An 18,594-nucleotide genomic window follows, 5' to 3' on the forward strand; every position below is an offset into this window, starting at 1 on the left:
TCGGGCTCCGGGCGCTGAGTAATGCTCGGCGCAGCGCGATCCCAGGCAGAGCCGCCGCCGCCGCCGCTCCGCGCCCAGCGCTCCCGGGGCGCTCCGGCCGCGACCCTGCCCGCTCCGCCGGCGGCCAGGCGACACGGGCGGTTGGGGGCGGCGAAGGGGCCGCGATTCCCCATGTGCTTGCGGGCCCCGCGGGAGCCGCAGCGCCGCTCGCCCGGTGAGCCCTGCCCACGCCCGCCGCGGCCCCGGAGCCCCGGGGCGCCCTGGGGAGCGGCGGGGGAGCGCGCCCCGCGGACCGAGGGTCACCCCGGCCCCCCGGCGCGTCCCGCCATGGGGGACTGAGCCGGGGGGCTGAGCGCGGCGGGGCGGCGGCGGGCAGGGCGGGGGGCGCGCAGCCCTCGCCGGGCTCGGCGGGCGCCGGGGCGGCGGGAGGCGGGGGGGGCATCCCGGGAGGATGGCAGAGCCGCCCCGGCGAGCCGAGCCCCGGCGCGCAGGGAGCCAGTGAGAGGGAGGAGAGGGGAAAACACAAACAAGCAAACAACCCACAACAAACAAAGCGGGCAGAGAGCAGCGCCGAGCCCCGCCGCCCCTGCCCCAAAGGCGCCCGCCCGCCCGCAGCCCGCACAGCCGCTGCCCCAGCGAAGATGCGCCCGGCCCTGGCCCACGGACTCTGCTCGCTGCTGCTCAGCCTCTGGGTACCCAGGTAGGAGCTGCCCCCCCAGCCCCGTCGCTGCCGCCGCCGCCCAGCGCTCCGGCCCCTCGGGGAGGGCGCCGGGAATCCGCCGCGCCCAGCCCCGCGCCGGGGGCGGGCTGCCCAGGGAGCTCCGAAGGGGTCCAGCCGCCCCGACCCGGCCCTGCACGGCTGCAGCCCCTCGCTAAGGGCGCTGTCAGGACCGCTGGCCCCCTTCCGCCTCCCCTCGTACCGGCGGAGCGCCGGCGGGATGCGCGGCTTCCCCCGCTCCGGGAGGTTGTCCCCTTTCCTCCCCGGCCGGAGCTGCCCCAGCGCCCGCCCTGTCTGCCTCAGTTTCCCCGCTCTTCCCGGGCGGAGGACGGGCCTGGCTGCCAGGGCGCACGGCAGAGGCCGGGGGGATGCCACAGTCGTGGGGGACGGTGTCTACAGGATGAGTGTCTTTGGGCTCCGCGCAGTGGGGCGGGGTATCCACCTGCGTCCCCTCCCCGGCTCCACCGATCCCCAAGGTGAGGGGCGTAAGAGAGGGCCGCCTGCCTTCTAGTAAAAAGCCCCCCAACACTCACCACTCCTGTCCGTCTCCGTCTCCCCTGGGTGCCTAGCAGTTCCCCTCCGCCCGCTCCTAAACTTGTGCGCTGCAGGCAGCCAGGGGTTAACGCTGGTGTGAGTGGGGGGGTCCCCCGCCCTTCCCCCTCCCTCCAGCCCCTTTAAATATAATTTGTTAACGTTGGGACTTATATTAATTAAAGTAGCAGCCGCTGCAGCCTGTGACCTGGGGGCTTGTCACCGTGAAATCAAGTTTAAATCCAGATTTCAAGGGGGAAGAGAGCTGGGGGGAGCACTGCGTCCTCCTACGGAAGGTGACAGTGACAGCTTCTTGCCAGTCCCTGCCCCCTCTGAGCCCTGGGTGGAGCAAGAGGCAAGACCTGCCCTCCGCTCTCTGGGGTCCTAGACAAGGGCCCCTGCTTCAGTTTCGTTGCTGTGCAATGGGGAGAAGGACCATAACAGCACCCCCGGAATGCACTGGGAGAAGGTGGCAGACACTGTGGCTGGCTCAGGACAAGCAGATGACAAGGTCCCTGCAGTGTCTGGGGTAGGAGCTGCTGCACTTGCTTCTATAGTGTGAATGGGTGCAGGAGCGCAGGATTTCCCCTCCTGTGTAGGGGCTTTGGAGGGATGCACCCCTTTCTGCTCTCTTTCTCTGCTCCCCCTACACCAGCTCTTCCCTGTTGGAGTCACTGTGGCTTTGCACTATGGCAGACCCACATATTACCCATGGAAGTGGTGGGGTGGGTATAAACACCCTTGGAAAGCTGGAGAAAGGAGCACACTGACCCTGACAGTTCCCCTTCTTCCCTGAGCAAGCCGTTATTCATCAGGGACCCTGAGGCTGAGCCCTTCTTCCAGCGCTGTGCAAGCACTGAGCTGGGAGAATCAGTCCCTGGTCCCAAAGAGATGCTTCTGTCCATGTACCTGCACCAGGCTCATAGGATTTGGGGGAGCGGAGACCTGGCTGCTTCATGAGGCAGCTGCAGTGCTTCCTCCAGCATCCTCCTCATGTCTGTAATCAAGGTTCAGAAGGTTCCAGCTCCCTACTCCTCCCAGGAACCCAGCTCTTGCCTATCCTGGGGAAGAGGGAGCCCTGTCTGGAGAGAGGTCTCAGCAGGGACTGAGCTGTTCTGGGCAAGGAGTGGAATGGCGCTGAGCTCCTGATGGACCCTGCTGCAAGCTGCAGGATATTCGTGGGCATCCCTCTGCCTACTAGTTACTTTTCAGGTCCTCTGCTTGGATGCTGTGGATCCCAAGATCTTTCAAGCCATTGCCTGGAGCTGGGCAGACACTTTCTCCCCTTCCATCTCCCTTTCCACATCTGTCTGTCCTGTGTACCGCTGTCTTAGCTCCAGGCACTTCTCTTTGGACATGTTTTGTCCATCTCCCAACACTCCATCTATTTCCGTTTTCCCAGGCAGCATCTCCACTTGTATAAATATTTGCACCCCTACCATGGACCATGTGCCTCCCCTTGCACCCATCCATTTTCTGGTCTCTGTGCTTCTGTGGTGACAGGCATCAGGTCCAGTGGGGCTGGGATGTGACGGTGGATTTGGGATTGTTGCTGTGAGCTAGAGGATGTTCGTCAGGGTGCTTGTCTCTGAATTTCCCAGCCAAGCTGGCAGGAAAAGGCAGGCCCCTCTGGTTACCTGCCTTGTGAGGACCAGCAGTACCAGGGGGACATGGGAGATGCAGGGATGGGATCAGCCAGCAACACGGATGGAGCCAGACCTGGGCTGGGTCTCTGGATTCTCCCAGGGGGAAACCCACCCTCTCTGGGAAGGTGAGCCAGAGCGGTCTCTGCCTGAGAGTCTGCACTGTGCGGCTGGGGCAGAAGAGTCCTGAAGGAGCACATGGAGGGGATGCAGCCCTGGGAGATGCTGGGCTGCTGCTGGGCACAGGCTGCTGGGGTGTTTGGGCTGTGCCAACATGGCTGGAGAGGATTGTAGCCCCAGTGTCACTGGGTCATCTCTGCCTGGCTGAGCTTACCGTTGTGCCCAGGGGTGGGGGGAGAGGGGCAGTTCTGTCCCTGGGACCCCCCCCAGCCTTTAGAGCTGACCTTTTTCAGTGCCACTCATCTTTTCTTCTCCTTTCCAGTCCCAGCTTGCCCTGATGTGTCACCCTTGCAGGTAGCAGGCATGGTGTGGGAAGGGGAGCATCTCCCCTCCCTGTGTTGTTCTCCCCAGACTCTTCCCTCTCCCTGGAGAGGTAGCAAGCAGTTGGCATTTCCCTTGCTCTGAGCTCAGGACTTTCTCTTTCCCTCCCAGCTCGTGCTCCAATGAGATCCTGGGCCTGAAGCTGCCGTCAGAGCCGGTGCTGAATGCCAACACAGTGTGCCTGACCCTGCCGGGGCTGACACGGCGGCAGCTGGAGGTGTGTGTGCGGAACCCCGACGTCACCGCCTCGGCCATCCAGGGCATCCAGATTGCCATCCACGAGTGCCAGCACCAGTTCCGGGACCAGCGCTGGAACTGCTCCAGCCTTGAGACCAAGAACAAGATCCCCTATGAGAGCATCATCTTCAGCAGAGGTAAGGGCTGGACAATCTCCCTCCTCTTGCTCTTCCTCATGGGCCCTTGTGCAGTTTTTCCCTGGCACAGGAGACCAGGCCAGTTCTTCAGCATCTCCATGTTTGAAGGCAGAGAGAGCCTGAGAAACCTTGGGATCTGCCAGAGCAAGAAGCAGTGTGCTGCAGCAAAACTGGGCTCTTCTCTGTGCACCTTCACACCTGCACTGGCCCTTGTCCTGAGCTGCTCCTCCCTGCCCAGCCTCAGCTGCTCCCAGATTTTCTTTCAGGCCCCACTGCTTCCCAGCCTCTTCCCACCATGCAGTGTAGGCTGGTGTTTGGAGCAGTGCCATGGGTGTGCAGCACAGCTGATGCATCTCAAGGTGGATACTGTGCTCTGGGATTTACTTTGGTGAATGCAGTGAGCATCTTGGCTCATTCCTGCTCTGGGAATGGTGTTTCAGTGCATCATGGTGAACAGAAATGCCCTTAGCTAATGAGATGTAGCTCTGTGAGTCCATCACCCTGGCATCGTGCCTTTGTGTTGGCTCCCCAGCACAGATAGCTGAGGGCTCTGTTTTGTGGGACCCTGGAGCATGGTGGCACAGGGGGACGGGACAGGCTGTCCTGGGAGCTCTGTGTCTATCAGAGACTCCCTGGTTGATGCTCTTTCCCTCAGGAGTGGACTCTGCCAAGGGCAGAGGGTCTGCCCCTGCATGGTGCTGATCGGGGTTGTGAGGGGATGGGACCGGCAGTAGGACTTGAATTTATCTTCTCACCTAAGTACCCTTCCTGAAGCCTGGGCTGCAGCACATGTCTAAGTGCCCATTTCCCCAGACGGTGGGCAGGAGAGGACAATATGGTGCCAGTGGTCTGCAGGTAGGGTGCTCAGGGCAAACAGGGTGCCCAGCAAAGACATTGCTGCTCCATCTCCTGAGGAAGGAGAAAACTACCAAAGGTGCTGCTCACCTATCTGTTTTGGGAGCCTCCTAACCTGATGTCCAGCAGAGAGGTACCTCTGTCCCCAAGTCCCCAAACATCCTTCCATATCCTACAACATCTTCTCTACCTGGGACTGTGAGGAGTCTCACAGAGGAGCTGTTGGCAGCTTGAGGATTACATGCCTTTGAAGGGATGTGGTGGCAGGAGCCCCTGGGCAGCTGTAGCAGGTGGGGAGATCGCTGGAAAGGGGAGTGCAGAAGCATTTCAGTGCTGTAAGGTCCCAGGGCAGATGGGCAAAGCCACACTGGAGGGGATGCTGCCTTGGAGCATGTGTGGCATCAGGGCTGCAGTCCTGCTGTGGATCAGCCATGGCCCCTCTTGACACGCCAGTGCCTGGAGAAGGAGCAGCGCCCAGGTTAGGGCCTGGCAGGGAGGGTGGGGACGTCAACCCTGATAAACATCGAGGTATTTCCAGGTCCTCTGAGGAATGCAGTTCATTTCTAGTCTCCTCAGGCGCTGGGAGACACTGACTTGCTGGCTCAAGTCGCTCACACAGCCAAGCAAGCTTCCCTGCTCCAGGTCCCACCAGGCTGGGGAAGAAGCTCCAGCAGCAGAGAGCACTGACCTTCTGCATCCCTTCCTCAGTCCACCAGGTCTGGTGGTGGCCGGTGATCTGTAGCTCACTTGTCTCAGGTGCCATTCCATCCCTTCCCTCTGTCAGGGCCATGACTGATGGGTGTGAGGACTTTTACAGCCCCTGGACTTTTGCCCCAGTTCTGAGCTCTTGGGTATGGCTCAGCCCAGGCGCTCAGCACAGGTGGGATCCCATCACCTGGGATGAGGACTCAGGGCTGAGGAAGGATGGAGGTAGGGCTGGAGCAGCAGAGCAGATGGGCACCTCCCAGCACTCCTCTTTTGGCAGCAGAGGATGCAGGATGAGCCTGGAGCACTCATGCCATCCCATGCAGTTGCTCAGAGCTGTTCTGGTGTGGAAAAAGCCTTGAGGCTGGTGCCCTGGCGTGCTTCCAGCACACTCGTGTCCCTCAATAACATAGCTGGAGCTCTGAGCTCCACCTTGCAGCTGTTATGGACCCAGCCATCAGAGCATGGTTGCTGGGTGCATCTCCCAAGCCCAGAGCCAGAGGAGAGGCAAGTGGTGGAAGTGAGGGGTGCAGGCTGCGTGCCACAGGCATTAATGCATCTGACCCCTGGGGACAAGGTCTCTGCTATGCTCCCTGCCCCATCCTTGCCGTGCCTGGGAACGCAACGTGCTTGTAGGATCATTGTTTGTAACCCGAAGTGACAGACCCCTTTAATCTTTCATTCCTTTTCCCACTTCTTCTGCCATCAGTTCAGCCGTGCGTGAATCTCAGTTTAAATTATTTGTAACTGGCTTCTCCCTCCTGCTCTCCCCGCTTGGCTCTGCTCCCCACCTCCGCCCTGTTCTCCTGCATCTCTAGCGTCTTCCCCAGCACAGGCATGAGCTGTCTGGGGTGCAGTGCTCATGCGTGTCCCATGCCCTGCCTCTGCCCAGCATCCAGGCACTCAGTGGAGCCAGGGGCTCATTCCCTGGGGACAGAGCTGTGGACAGTGGCAAATGAGTGCCTGTCTCCCCATCCTGCTGATATGATCCCAGAAGTTTGAGTGCAAGCCCTGGGGAGCCATGAAGCAGCAGGAAGGCTTCAAATCAGACAGAGTTAGGTGTCTGGGGTGGCTTCTGGGCAGTGTAGCTGGGGACAGGGATGTCGACAGGATCCTGGGCAGAGCACAGACCTGCTGGATGCAGCAGGGAGAGGCAGTCATCCCTGGGGTGCAGGGCACAGCAGCTGTGAGGCACAAGAGCAAGTTAGCAGAGGGCGAGCAGAGGGAGTGCCCAGGCATTTACCACCCCTGCTCTCACAGAGCATCTTTCTTTTTTTCAGACATCCCATGGGCTGTGTGTTTTTCCTCCTTGGCCCATATCTCCTCCATGTGTATCCAGGCTCAGCAATGCCATTGCAAATCCTTCTCCCATCTTCTCTGTCTTCTCAGCTGGCTACCTAGGTCCTTGTCACCCTCCTGCTGGCACTGTCACCCCTGCCAGCACCCTCCAGTCCTGACCCAGGTCCCATTCCTCTCTGCTGTCCCTCCAAGTTCTGGCAGAGACATTCTCTCCTGGCTTCAGGGGCAGTTGTGGGAGGATGGAGTGGTGAGGTGGAGGCAGGGGGCTGCATCTGAACCAGTAACTGAGACAGGTCCCCTGCCCCAGCTGTGAGGGTGAACAGCACGGCTGTGCCCACCTTGCTGGAGAGGGTGGCTTGTACCAAGTAGGAGGTCTTCCCGCAGCATCCAGGGTCTGCCTGGCACCATGTGTTTTGGGTGGGCTGAATCATGTCTGGGTGCATGCCAAAAACAAAGCTGCAGATGATGGTGGGTCACCAAGCCTTTGTCCTTGTCTGGTACATGTGCACCCATGGGTGGGTGTGATATCAGCAGGGCTGGGACTCTCCAGCTGTTGGGCAGGGGCTGTCCGAGGCCTGCTGAGGAATCCTCCCTCCCTTAGCATTCCTCTTTGCTCATCCCAACCCCATCTATATGAATCTCTGAAATAAAAGGGACCCCCATGGAGAGGCTGGGTGTCTTTGAAGGCCCCTGAGAGTGTATGGCTGGAGGGGACATGTCTCTGGAGTGCAGCATCCCCCAGTTCCTTCTGCAGCCTTTGGAGGGACAGGTGATGCTTGCATGCTCTGTGCTTTCCTTAGAAGGGCTCCCTGGTGCCAAGAGGTTCATGTGGCTTCAGCCAAACCTTGATGTCATACAGCAAGGAGGGGGAAACTCCCTGCAGGTCTGGAAACACCAGGTGCTGGGGCCCAGCCAGCTGGGAGTCAGAGCTTGGGGAGGCTTTGGCATGTGGGGAGGGAGGCAGGTGCTGTTACGGCTATCCAGGGAGATGCTGCCCAGCTCAGGATCCCAGTGCCCAGCTCTGCAGAGCCCCAGACAAGCCCCAGTGCCCACAGACCGCAGTGTCCAGCCTGGTGCAGCTGCAGCTGGGCTGCTGGCAGGTTTTGAGTACCCTCAGGCAAGCCAAGGGCTTTGCCCACCTGGCCCCAAAGTGCATGCAGGTGCTTCAGATGCTTGGCTGCATCCCTGTGGGAGCCTCCATCACCTGGACCTTCCTTTCCCCAGCTGATGGGTGCAAGTGAGGCCCTGGGGCCAGGGCAGCATCCCTGGAGTTGTGGGGCTCAGCTTGGCTCTCTGCAGCCTGCAGAGTGGCGAGGGCTCCCAGCTTGGAGTGCCATGGGTGGACAGGGAGCGAGGGCTGTGGGCTGTCCCTGGCATGCTCAAAGAGGTGCAGGGAGGCAAGTCAGGATCTGCAGGGAGGTGTTTAGCGCCTGGCGCAAGGCCAGACTCTGGCAGGTTCACCTGCAGTTTAATTAGGGAGAGGGGAGGGAAGGGAGTGGGGCTGGGGGAGAGGCAGCATGTTGAGACTGGCCGTCTCCACAGGCCTTGCGGGAGGTGGCAGGAGAAGCTCTCCTCTGCCTCACCAGACAGTGGGGCCGGGGCGATGCACTGCTGGCATTATGGGGGGTGCTGCCCATGGAGGGGGTGGCTGAGCATCCCTGGGGTACTCTGGAGTGTGCCTGGACCAGGCTGTCCCACCTGCTCCCTCAATGCCACCCAGGTACTGTGGTGGCAGGTGCTGGGAGGGTGTTGCTGCCTGAGTGCGATGGTGAGCTGTGGGAGGAAGGCCATGACTCTAGCTCTCCTCACCCAGCAGACCATGAAGCCCATAACCATGCCTGAGCCAGGTCTGTTGCCTTGGTCCCACATCCACAAGAGATGGAGAAACTGTAGCACCCATGGCAGGGCTGGTGCCAGCTGGGTCTTGGTGTCTTACTGAGTGGCCTTCCATTTCCTAGGTGTACCTTGTCAAGGAGAATTTTCCTCTTCTAAGAAAGCTGCTTTGAGATCTGACCTAGGGCTGAGATTTCAGATCCATCCTCCTTGTCCAGCATCATGCTTTAATACAGAGCAGGCTGGATGCTGGTGGTGGGGTTGGGTTGGTGTCCTTCATTCCCTCATCCCTACAGGATCCAATGCTTTTCACCTTCCATGGCTACAGCCTCTTCTGTGGTTTCTGGAGGGATCTGGTGACTCAAGCATCACCACTGAGGTCTTAGGTGGCTGGGGCAGCTGGAGAGACTCCCCGTGAAGGGCTCAGGGCTGGCCGTGCTCATCTGTGGTTTCTGGAAGCTCCCATCCTCACTGAGCCCATGAGGCAAGTGGTTGTTGCCTGCAGCCACATCGCTTGCTGCTTTGCTGCAATCCTCTGGGCTCTGACATGGCTGGAGTAGAGGGAGGAATGTAAACTGAACCTCCAAGCAGAACCACGCCGGCATGGCCGCTGTGGTCCCAGTGCTACCCTGTCCCCCTCCTCACCATTGCTCACAGTTCTCCATGAGAGCAGGTGAGGGAAGGAGGGAAGAAGGCAGACAGGAGTGGTGGGGACAGGCAGAGCGATGCTGATCAGGGAAATGACCACGGTGAGATGGGGACAATACTCTCAGAGTGCTGGGAGGTCAAGTCTTGGGGACCAGTCTTTCCCCTGCCCCTTGCCTAGAGGATGGCAGCTCCAAGGCCAAGGACCCATCCATCAACTTGTGTGGGGCTGGAGGGCAGTGGGGGAAGGAGGAGGGCTGTGGCTTGATTCCATGGGTTTCACAGCTGTGGAGGGCACCCAGCAAACCCAGTCTCTTTACCTGTAAGGAGACGGGTTTGCTAGACGGACTGGGTGGGGTACAGTTTCTGTCTGGGCTCCAAAAGGGATTTTAAGGAGATGCCGCATGGGAAACTATTCGTTAGGCTGGAGAAATGTGTGTGAAAGAGGCTAATGGGAAGGCAGAGTGTCACACCGGGCAGAGAGTTTGTGGCCACTATCCCTGGGCACTGGCTGTGCGAGGAGCTGCGGACACCAAGCAGGGTGACAGCAACAAGTCCCTGTTCTTGGACTGTGCCCAGGTTTGGCTCATGAAAGGCTGGAGATGGCCCAGATTGTGGTGCTGGAGAACTGATATGGGGAGGATTTGTGGATTCTGGAGACCTTCCCGTGCTGGTTCTCCATCCTGCAATGCTCATCTAGGGGCTAAAGTTCCCCAAATTGGGGCTGTCCTGCTCTCACAGTGCTGTGGGTGTGTTGCAGGCACTGCCTGGCAGAGCTCTCCCCAGGGATGCACCATTACCTGCCTGCTGAAAAATGTTGTTCAACTTGTGCATGGGAAGAGGCAGGCTGAGAGCAAGCTAGTCCCACACCGAGGGGAAGCTGGGAGAGGCTCCTGCTGGCTTTTAAGCAGCACCTTGTTAATTTTTTAAACGCACCAGTGTCAAATTAACACACAAAAGAGCAGCGTGACTTTAAATGCAGGTTTCCAAGCTGTGTTTCATTTCCTTTTAATAATCATAGCGTTTGCTTGGTGGGCGGCTGTGAACCAGCAAGGAGATTTGTGTGATGGGGAGCATTGCCCAGGATGGGTGATGGTGGTGAGGACTGATTGGACTCTTGCCTCTTGTGACTCCGTGGCACAGGCAGGGAGCTGGCAGAGCCGCTGCCTGGGATCTGTGCTTTGGGGTGCTTGCCCAAGTTCCCCATTTGATGGCATGGATCTGCTAGAGAAAATGCCCCAAAACCTCTCATCTGTTCAGCTGTAACAAAGCCAGGGCTGCTCAAGCTGCACTCGTCCATTGGAGGGACAGAGATGGTGAACCCCAGCTATTTATTCATTCACATGTGAAGCCACACCACAAAATCTGGCTCTCCCTCCTCTCCCTCCTCAGGCCAGTCACTGTGCACTGAAGCAAAGGGCATTGCTGGCACCCTGCTTGGCCCAGGAACCACAAATAAAAATATTACTTTGTTTATAAATAAAATAATAGAAGTTCACCCTGTTGCAGTGAAGCTAAGCAGACCTTGGGCAGCCCCTGCTCACAGCCCCATAGAGCGCCTGCTGTGGGACCTGTCCCTGTCCCTGTCCACCCCATCCCCAGCTAATGACACTTGCGGACATCCTCACTCCCTGGCGTTTAATGACAACCAGCTGCCAGCCCTGGCAGCGTGTGGTGCGGTATGCTCTCACTAAGGATGCTCAATTTTTCCTGCACAGTGTCACATTCAGAGGATGTTTCAGGGCCTTGTGGTAGCTAGTGGGGCTCAAGGAGGGAGGGGTTATGGGCAGCTGGATGGGGCAGAACAGACAGTGCTGCCTGCTCCCTGTGGGTAAGCAGGAATGGTCCATTCCTCAGCAGAAATATTCCTAAGCCAGCATTATATTTAATATACTGAGAAACTCTGGTGGAAGGAGGAGGAGATATTGCCTTTCTCATCAGCCCCATAATGCTGATGCCTGAGCAATGCCATGGTGGCATGTCCTGGGATGACATGAGAACAGGGTGATGGTGGGAGCTGGGGTCCCAGCCAGGGCAGGGCTGGGCTGGGCTTCAGGTCAGCAATGTGCCCTGGTGGGGACAGGGATGGAGGGCACCACAGGTGGGGTGGTGCCAGGTGGAAGCTGTTGCATCAGGACAAGGCAAGGAACAAGCCAAACCTTGAGCTTCCTGCACCATGGTATAGTGCTGGGCTCATCCAGCCCCCTGTAAGCGTCACACTGCCCAGCCTAAGCCCTGCTTTCTTCTTCCTTGCAGGCTTTCGGGAGAGCGCCTTCGCCTATGCCATTGCGGCCGCCGGTGTGGTGCACGCTGTCTCCAATGCCTGTGCCCTTGGCAAGCTGCAGGCTTGCGGCTGTGACCAGAAGCGCCGGGGTGATGAGGAGGCTTTTCGGCGCAAGCTGCATCGTCTGCAGCTGGAGGCTATGAACCGTGGCAAAGGCATGGTGCACGGGGTGCACATGGAGCACATGCCGGCTGAGACCCCCGGCCTCCAGGACTCCTGGGAGTGGGGAGGGTGCAGCCCTGATGTAGACTATGGGGAGAAGTTTTCCAAGGATTTCCTCGATTCCCGGGAAACCTACAGGGATATCCACTCACGCATGAGGCTGCACAACAACCGTGTGGGACGGCAGGTGAGTGGGGTGCTTGACAGGGGTGGGGGATGATGGTTGTGGGGATGGGGTCCCTGGGACATGCACGGGAGGGCTGCGAGGGTCTCATGCTGGCTGTGGTCAGACACGTGTGCAAGGGTGGGATTCCCCCTAAGGCACGCCCTCTCCCCAGTTTTGCCCAGAGCAAAGGCGGTGATGCAGACCTGCTGCTGACCATCTCTGCTGAGGAGGCCACCTCTGAGCATCACTGCTGTTACCCTGCCAAGGCACACTTCCCCAGGCCACTGCCACCTGCCTGTGCTGCAGGGTGGCATGGCCATGAGTGCAGCTCAGTTCCTGCCTCTCAGGAACTGAGTGAACTGGTGTTGGGCAGCTGCAGCGTGAGGGAGCTATAGTCTGGGAGGAGAAATTCGCTGGCATCATGTGATAAGGCAGATGCTGTGATGCACTGTCCCTAGCAAGAATGCCTGTACTAACTGGGAATGCAGCATCCCCTTGGGAGCAGAGGTGACACCTCACAGCCTCACCCCCCAGCTCGAAGGGGGTGTTGGAGCTTGCCCAGGTGAGCAGGGCAGCCTCCCCTCCATTCTCTTGATGTCAGGTCTCGTTAAAAGTACTAATTATCAGCTCACTCTGTCTGCAAGCTGATGTTTAAAAGCAGCCTGACATTGGAGACAAGAAGCATGCAGGCAGGAGGGGCTGGGAGGACAGCCGCCTTTCCCTGCCTGCCTTTGCTGTCAGCAGGTGCAAGGGAGAACCTGTCCCATAGATTTAGTGGGACATTTGTCCCCAAAACCCCAACCACACACTTCCAGGACAGCACAGGGAGGTGTGAAGTGGCTACAGGACTAAGTAATTAAAGATCAGAATGACGCAGGGAGTGTTTTGCTGGGATGGCTCAGAGGTGTGAATGTGCCTCTTTGCTTTGAGCGTGTTTACAGGCAGCTGTGAGATGGGGACGCTGCAGAGCAGGACCTTGATGAGTGCCCTTCACTGGTGCTGGAGCAGAGCTTTACTGCCCCAAAAAGCTGTCCTACTTTGGCCAAGCTGTAAATGCCTGGGGAAAGCCAAAGATTTTTGCTTGTATGGCTTTGTTTGTGCATGGTGAAGGCTCGCTCAGTGTTAGGTGGCAAAATCCTCCACAGGCTGCTCTGCCCCAAAACAGGCAAGGCTCCTGTCTTACTAGGGCTCATCCTGGCTCCCCTCCAGCTCTGAACACCCCAAATCCCTGGGGCTCTTGGCAGCGCTCAAAAATTTTGGGTCTGCATTGCCCATTTCCCAAGGGAAACCCCACAGCCCCCTGAAGAAGGAGGGAAAGGTGAGAGAGGCACATTTGCATGGGGAAGAGATCATCATGCAGTGCCTGGAGTCTGTTTGTACCCAAGTGCAGGCAGGCATGGACTGTCAGCTCTTGGTGGCTTCAGAGACAAGAGCTGGACTGATGGAAGAAGCTTGGGAGCTAGAAGCAGAGGCAGAGAAGGACCAAAGGGATAAAGGACAGGGTGGTACCAGCTGTGGGTGGGGAACCAATGGCTGGACAAGCTGCCTAGCTCAGGGATCCTATTGAAATGAGGGTGTAAACCCATGTGCAGGTCAGATTATGATGACTGTGGGTGCTGTGCATGGGAGCAAGGAAATGATGCTGTGCCTGGCCTGTGCCCATTGGTGCCACAGTTATTGCCGGGGCTGGACCTGGCCACCCACATTACCTGGGAATGGGTTCTCCAGCTCCTCAGCTGTTCTTTTAGCAATGCTGTGGGTCCCACACCCACCCAAGCCCTCATTCCTAGGACCATCTTTCTGCCATAATAAGGAACAATCTGCTGGGATTTCCCAGGAAAGGAGTGGCTGCACTGGATGTAGCAGCTCTGTGATCTTCCTCTCCAAGTCCTGAGGCTTGAACCCCTTCAGCAGAGCAGTGACATGGACATGCATGCCACATGCCATCCTTCTCTGTGCACCAAGCAGCTGCAGCACCCAGGGCTCTCCAGCATCTCACTGATGCTGAGCATCCTCTCATGGTTCCTGTGTGTCCCAAGGGTACTCTGCATATGGGTAAGCCTGACTCCTGGCTCAGACTCTGCCATACCTGGGGAAGGTGACAATCCCATCAGTGGCCACATCCAGAGACAGGTGGATGTGGCTTTCTGCAGTGTAGTGGTTATCACATTTGCCTGATATGCAGAAGGTCCCTGGTTTGAAACCAGGCATAAACATGCTATTTTACCCCCCTTCTGTACCCAGCTGTGAAGCCAGGAAGGGGATTGCAACTGCAGGGGATGCACAGCATCCTCTGATGGTGGCAGTGGTCGCCTCAGTCTTGAAACTGAGGTGGGCGTCCTGCATCCCTGGGAGGGAGCAAGTTCCCCAGTGAGGAGCAGCAGGAACACGCAAGAGGCTTTGTAGGTCCTACTAGCCTGCCAGATCAGAGAGCAAGAGAGGATGAAAGGCAGCCAGGAACTACCCATTACCCTCACAACAAAGACCTATGATAAAGCTCTTATGAGCATGTCTGGGAGGAGCTGGGAATGTGTGAAAGAAAGCATCAGCAAGCCCAGGCATGTGCTGTGCCCAGGTGTCTGTGAGATGAGAGGACATGGCCAGGTAGAGATGTGTGGAGGAGATTCATTCGATGGCAAAAACATGGCACTGAGGCTCAGATGGGTCCTTCTCAGGTCTACTGGTTCTGGCATGGTCCTGTCTCCTCTGTGCAGTGAGGGCAACAAGCTGTATCTGGGCAGGGAAGGATGCAGCTCACGGGACTTGAGATGCTCAGCTGTGGTGGCTTGGGTGATGGAGATGGCGCACACACAGAGTCTTCTCCAGCCCCTGCTGTGGCCAGCCGTAGCCCCAAATGAGCTCCTGTCCAGCTGTTGCACCACTGTCCCCTCCATCCTGGTGGTGACCATCACAGCCACAGCCCTATATGCAGATTTTCCCTGGTCCAGCCAACGGACCAGGGAGGGGATGGAGTCCCAGTGCTAATGTCTTCCCATGGATGGTGGAAAGGACTGTGGTGATCAGCTGGTGTTCCCAGCTGGCACACCCAGGGCACGGCAGAGAGGCCAGGCAGTTTATTACCTGTGAGGTGGAGGCTGTTCCCGGCAGGAGACAGGACTCTCAGCAGGATGAAAGCCAAACTCCAGCCCAGCCCAGACCTCTCTGCTGTGTGCCCTGAGCTCCAGGCATGTTTCTCTGACCTGCCTTCATTACCATAACTGCTTGGCAACAGGGAGATTTACTCAAAAACAAGAAAACAAGGAGTAAAATCTACCCACCCTTACCAAACCAAGGCACTCCTCACACATGCGTTCCTCCCAGCGAGGAGGCAGGAACAGGTAGCGCATGTCAGGCGTGAATCCAGGCGTCTGAGCAGGGCTGGCATTGTGGGACAGGACCTTGTGCAGCGCCATGTGTCCTCTAGGCTCCCCTCGAGCCTTGGAGCACAGCCCTGGGTTTGGGGATCAGCTTGCAATAATCTTTGCAAGCCCCAGCCCACTCCCAGCAGGGCTTGGTTGTTTCCATGGGAAGGGGACTTGCTGGAACCTGGGTGAGCATGTGGACATGGGGGCACACAACACAGCAGGGAATCTCTGTTGGGACAGAGCAAAGGATGGTATAAACTGCTTCCTTCTGAGCTATAAAGGGATGTGCGGCCACTCTATGACCCTGGAGATTGCTGGGCATGAATTGTTTCTCCTGGCACGGCCACAGCAGCATCCCTTGCAGGGATGGGGGACCTAGGGGGACCCCAGCACACAGGCCAGGGCCTCAGCAGCATTGCCCATGGAGCCCAAGTCCTCTCCTTGCCCCGACACTGGCCTCTGACCCCTGTACAAGCTGCACTCCCCTGCCAGCCCAAACCACAGCCACAGCCCAGCCCACATAACCCAGCCCTCATGGTGGGTGGACATGTGGCACCAGCCTCACTGTGGCTTTCCCAAACCACACGTCAGGACTGTGAGCATCTCCAATTCCTGCTTGAAATTTGGGTGATGGTGAGAGGCAGCATCTCAGCCCCCTGACACTGGGCCTAGGGCTTCTGTAAGAAAGCAGGCAAGAGCTGAGAGCGCAGCTGCTCCCAGGACTCCCGGTTCTGGGGCTGTACAGGAGGAAAGTCCTGGGAAAGGAAAGCATCTCTCCCACCTGCCCCACCTGCACTGCCCGTGGCAGGTGAGGTGCACGAGGGACCCCTGCACTGGGGGTCCCAGTGGGGCTACACAAATGCAGTCACTCTAGCGATTAACTGGACTCTGTGGTCAGGTCGATGCTGCTGAAGCTAAGCAGCAGTGGAAGGTGAGATCCAGGCTCTTTCTCCTCCCTGTGGTCAAGGATCTCACCCTCTGCTTCAGGTGCTGATCCCTTGCAGGAGTGTAAAAGCCAGTTGGTACTGCCAGGATGGGTAGGGACAGGGTGTGGGACATAGGTGCCACTAGGCACAGCAACAGGGTGCAGCCTCACTGGTTTTGCAGCTCCAGGGCTCCAATGGCTGCTCACACTAGCCCTTGGTGTTCCCATAGTGCCAACCCACAGAGAGCTCCATGAGGGCTCCTCCAGTCTCTAAAAAAACATCTCTTCCATGCTAACCTCTCTGCCCTTCCCTCCCTACCCAGGTGGTGATGGACAACATGAGGAGGAAGTGCAAATGCCATGGCACCTCAGGGAGCTGCCAGCTGAAGACATGCTGGCAGGTGACACCTGAGTTTCGCCTGGTGGGGTCCCTGCTCAAGGACCGCTTCTATGGGGCCACCCTGATCCGACCACACAACCGCAATGCTGGGCAGCTGGAGCCGGGCCATGCTCGGCATCGCCGCCGAGCCGGCATCAGCGAGCTGGTTTATTTTGAGAAGTCACCTGACTTCTGTGAGCGGGAGCCGGCCCTGGACTCCTTGGGCACCCAAGGACGCCTGTGCAACAAGACCAGCCCGGGCATGGACAACTGCGAGAGCCTGTGCTGCGGCCGTGGGCACAACATCCTGCGGCAGACACGCAGTGAGCGCTGCAACTGCAAGTTCCACTGGTGCTGCTTCGTGGCCTGCGAGGAGTGTCGCATCACCGAGTGGGTCAGCGTCTGCAAGTAGCCAGGCAGGGACAGGTGCCCACCCCAGGGTGCCAGGGACAAACACATCTGCCCGCAGGGGGGGAGGGAGACAGGGATTGGCGCTGGGAGGGGAGATGGAGATGTGGTACCCGCTTCCCTCTGCTCTGAGGGGAGGGGGAGTGGAAATGCTCGGCACCCTCCAAAATCAGCACTTTGTCGTCACCCGGGGAGGGCAGGGCTGCCCACTGCCTGCCCGGCCCTGCACCAGAGCACCAAGGCTCCCGGCCCCGGGGAGCACACAGCCATGCTGTACAGACCGCCAACACCAGCACTGCTCGGGGGAGGGCGGGGGGTGGGCACAGGGGTGGGCGACCATCCGCTGGCACCCAGTGGGATGGGGCAGGGTGGGATGGGGGACAGCAGGGCACGGGGAGCCCGGGTGGGGGGGAGGGGAGGACACGCACTGGCACCGTGCACGGGTTCCTCTGGCCACACACAAGGCTGAGCTCTGAGCAGGATGGGGATGGAGCATCCCATGGGATGGAGAGGGACCCAGCCCCCCGGGCTGGGGCTCACCTCTGCCAGGGCAGAGCTTGGGCTGGCTTGGACTGTAGCACCGTGGCTGGAGGGAGGGTGCCTGGGGCTGTGCTGTGCGTGCCTGTGTTATTGTATGGTAAGTTATTTTCTGATTGTGAATAAAAGTGGATTGGAGACAGCACGGGGTATTTTGAAGTGCAGCACCCTGCTCTTCCTGCTGCCTGGGGCTCCCCACTCCTGCAGGGTGCCAGAAGGTTGGAGGGGGACCTTCGCTACTGCTTACCCACTTGTGCTGAGACTTTCTCCCTGCTGCTCTGCTGCCATCCCATAATAACAGCGCTAGGAGTTGTTTGCAGACTGGCAGGAGGTGGGCACCCCCCATGGGCACCCCAAACCCTTGCAAGGTGGCTGTTGGGGGGCTCCTGCCCAGCTGGCCACATGCTGGACCTCATCCATCCCGTGGGAATCCCAGCTGTTGGCGCCGCACACCCATGGCCATCCCAGGGCTGGGGGCTGTGCCGCTGCCCCGCACGCTCCTGGGGAGGGATGAGGGGGCCAGAGAGTGGGGAGAGGGGAAGGCAGTGAGGACGGGCCAGGTGATGGGGGTCTGCAAACGACACCTCACTTTGGTGGTGGGGAGGGCACCCATCCAGCTGCAGCAGCCTGTGGGATCCAGGCAGTGAATCATGCAGCTGGTATCTTGTGGCTGATAACTTCCCCGCTCCTCCCACGGCTGCGCACCCCTTAGGGCTACACAAAATTAAAAAAAAAAAAAAAGTGAATTAAAAAAAAAATCAAGTAGGAAAATACCAGGCTGGAAGGAAGTGAGAACCCTGAGCTCAGCAGGGAGCGGCCTGTGTCCCTGTTTCATAATGCTCCCTCGGGCAGTGGGGAGCTGGGTCAGCTGGGATGGGTACTCTGCCCTCGGCCACCCTGGGTGGGAGGGTGGACTTTGCCCCTCCAGGAGGGTCCCAGTGGATGGAGTCCTCAGCCCTGGAGCCAGGTGTGTTTTAGGGGCTGAGGAGGAAGGTGCTGGAGGTGCTGGAGGGAGCTTCTGTGACCTGCTAGCCTATGTGGCTCTGCCTGACAGCAACAGGGACAGCAGGGCACACGGCCACTGCAGAGGGTCCTGGCATCAAAGATCTGGGGCTGGCGACCTTGCAGGGACAGGGCACCAGCCTCACCCTGTGGGGCATGACAACAGCAGTGCTCCTGTGGGGTGAGCTTTCTCTGGCAGGGCATGCTCTAGCAGTTCATTTTCGCACCTGAGATCATGCTTTTCCATGTCCAATATCCATCT

The 18,594-nt window shown here is 58.8% G+C and overlaps 1 protein-coding gene across 1 annotated transcript; it reads left to right on the plus strand.

Moving 5' to 3' along the window:
- On the plus strand, positions 1 to 17,472 carry WNT10A (Wnt family member 10A). The gene is made up of 4 exons (XM_065070733.1): positions 1 to 700; positions 3,505 to 3,767; positions 11,361 to 11,737; positions 16,330 to 17,472. Exons 1-4 carry the CDS (start codon positions 642 to 644, stop codon positions 16,795 to 16,797), a joined length of 1,167 nt encoding a protein of 388 aa, XP_064926805.1. The 5' UTR covers positions 1 to 641; the 3' UTR covers positions 16,798 to 17,472.
- The last annotated feature ends 1,122 nt before the right edge of the window (positions 17,473 to 18,594 follow it).

Source organism: Columba livia, chromosome 7, assembly GCF_036013475.1.
Source record: "Columba livia isolate bColLiv1 breed racing homer chromosome 7, bColLiv1.pat.W.v2, whole genome shotgun sequence".
NCBI classification, from domain to species: domain Eukaryota; kingdom Metazoa; phylum Chordata; class Aves; order Columbiformes; family Columbidae; genus Columba; species Columba livia.

What these genes read in the sequence shown, in the direction of transcription:
- WNT10A (XM_065070733.1), top strand. Translation starts at nt 642, where the DNA reads ATGCGCCCGGCCCTGGCCCACGGACTCTGCTCGCTGCTGCTCAGCCTC. An exon ending in GAGCATCATCTTCAGCAGAG is followed by an intron (nt 3,768 to 11,360) that starts GTAAGGGCTGGA and finishes TCTTCCTTGCAG; the next exon opens with GCTTTCGGGAGAGCGCCTTC. An exon ending in ACAACCGTGTGGGACGGCAG is followed by an intron (nt 11,738 to 16,329) that starts GTGAGTGGGGTG and finishes CTCCCTACCCAG; the next exon opens with GTGGTGATGGACAACATGAG.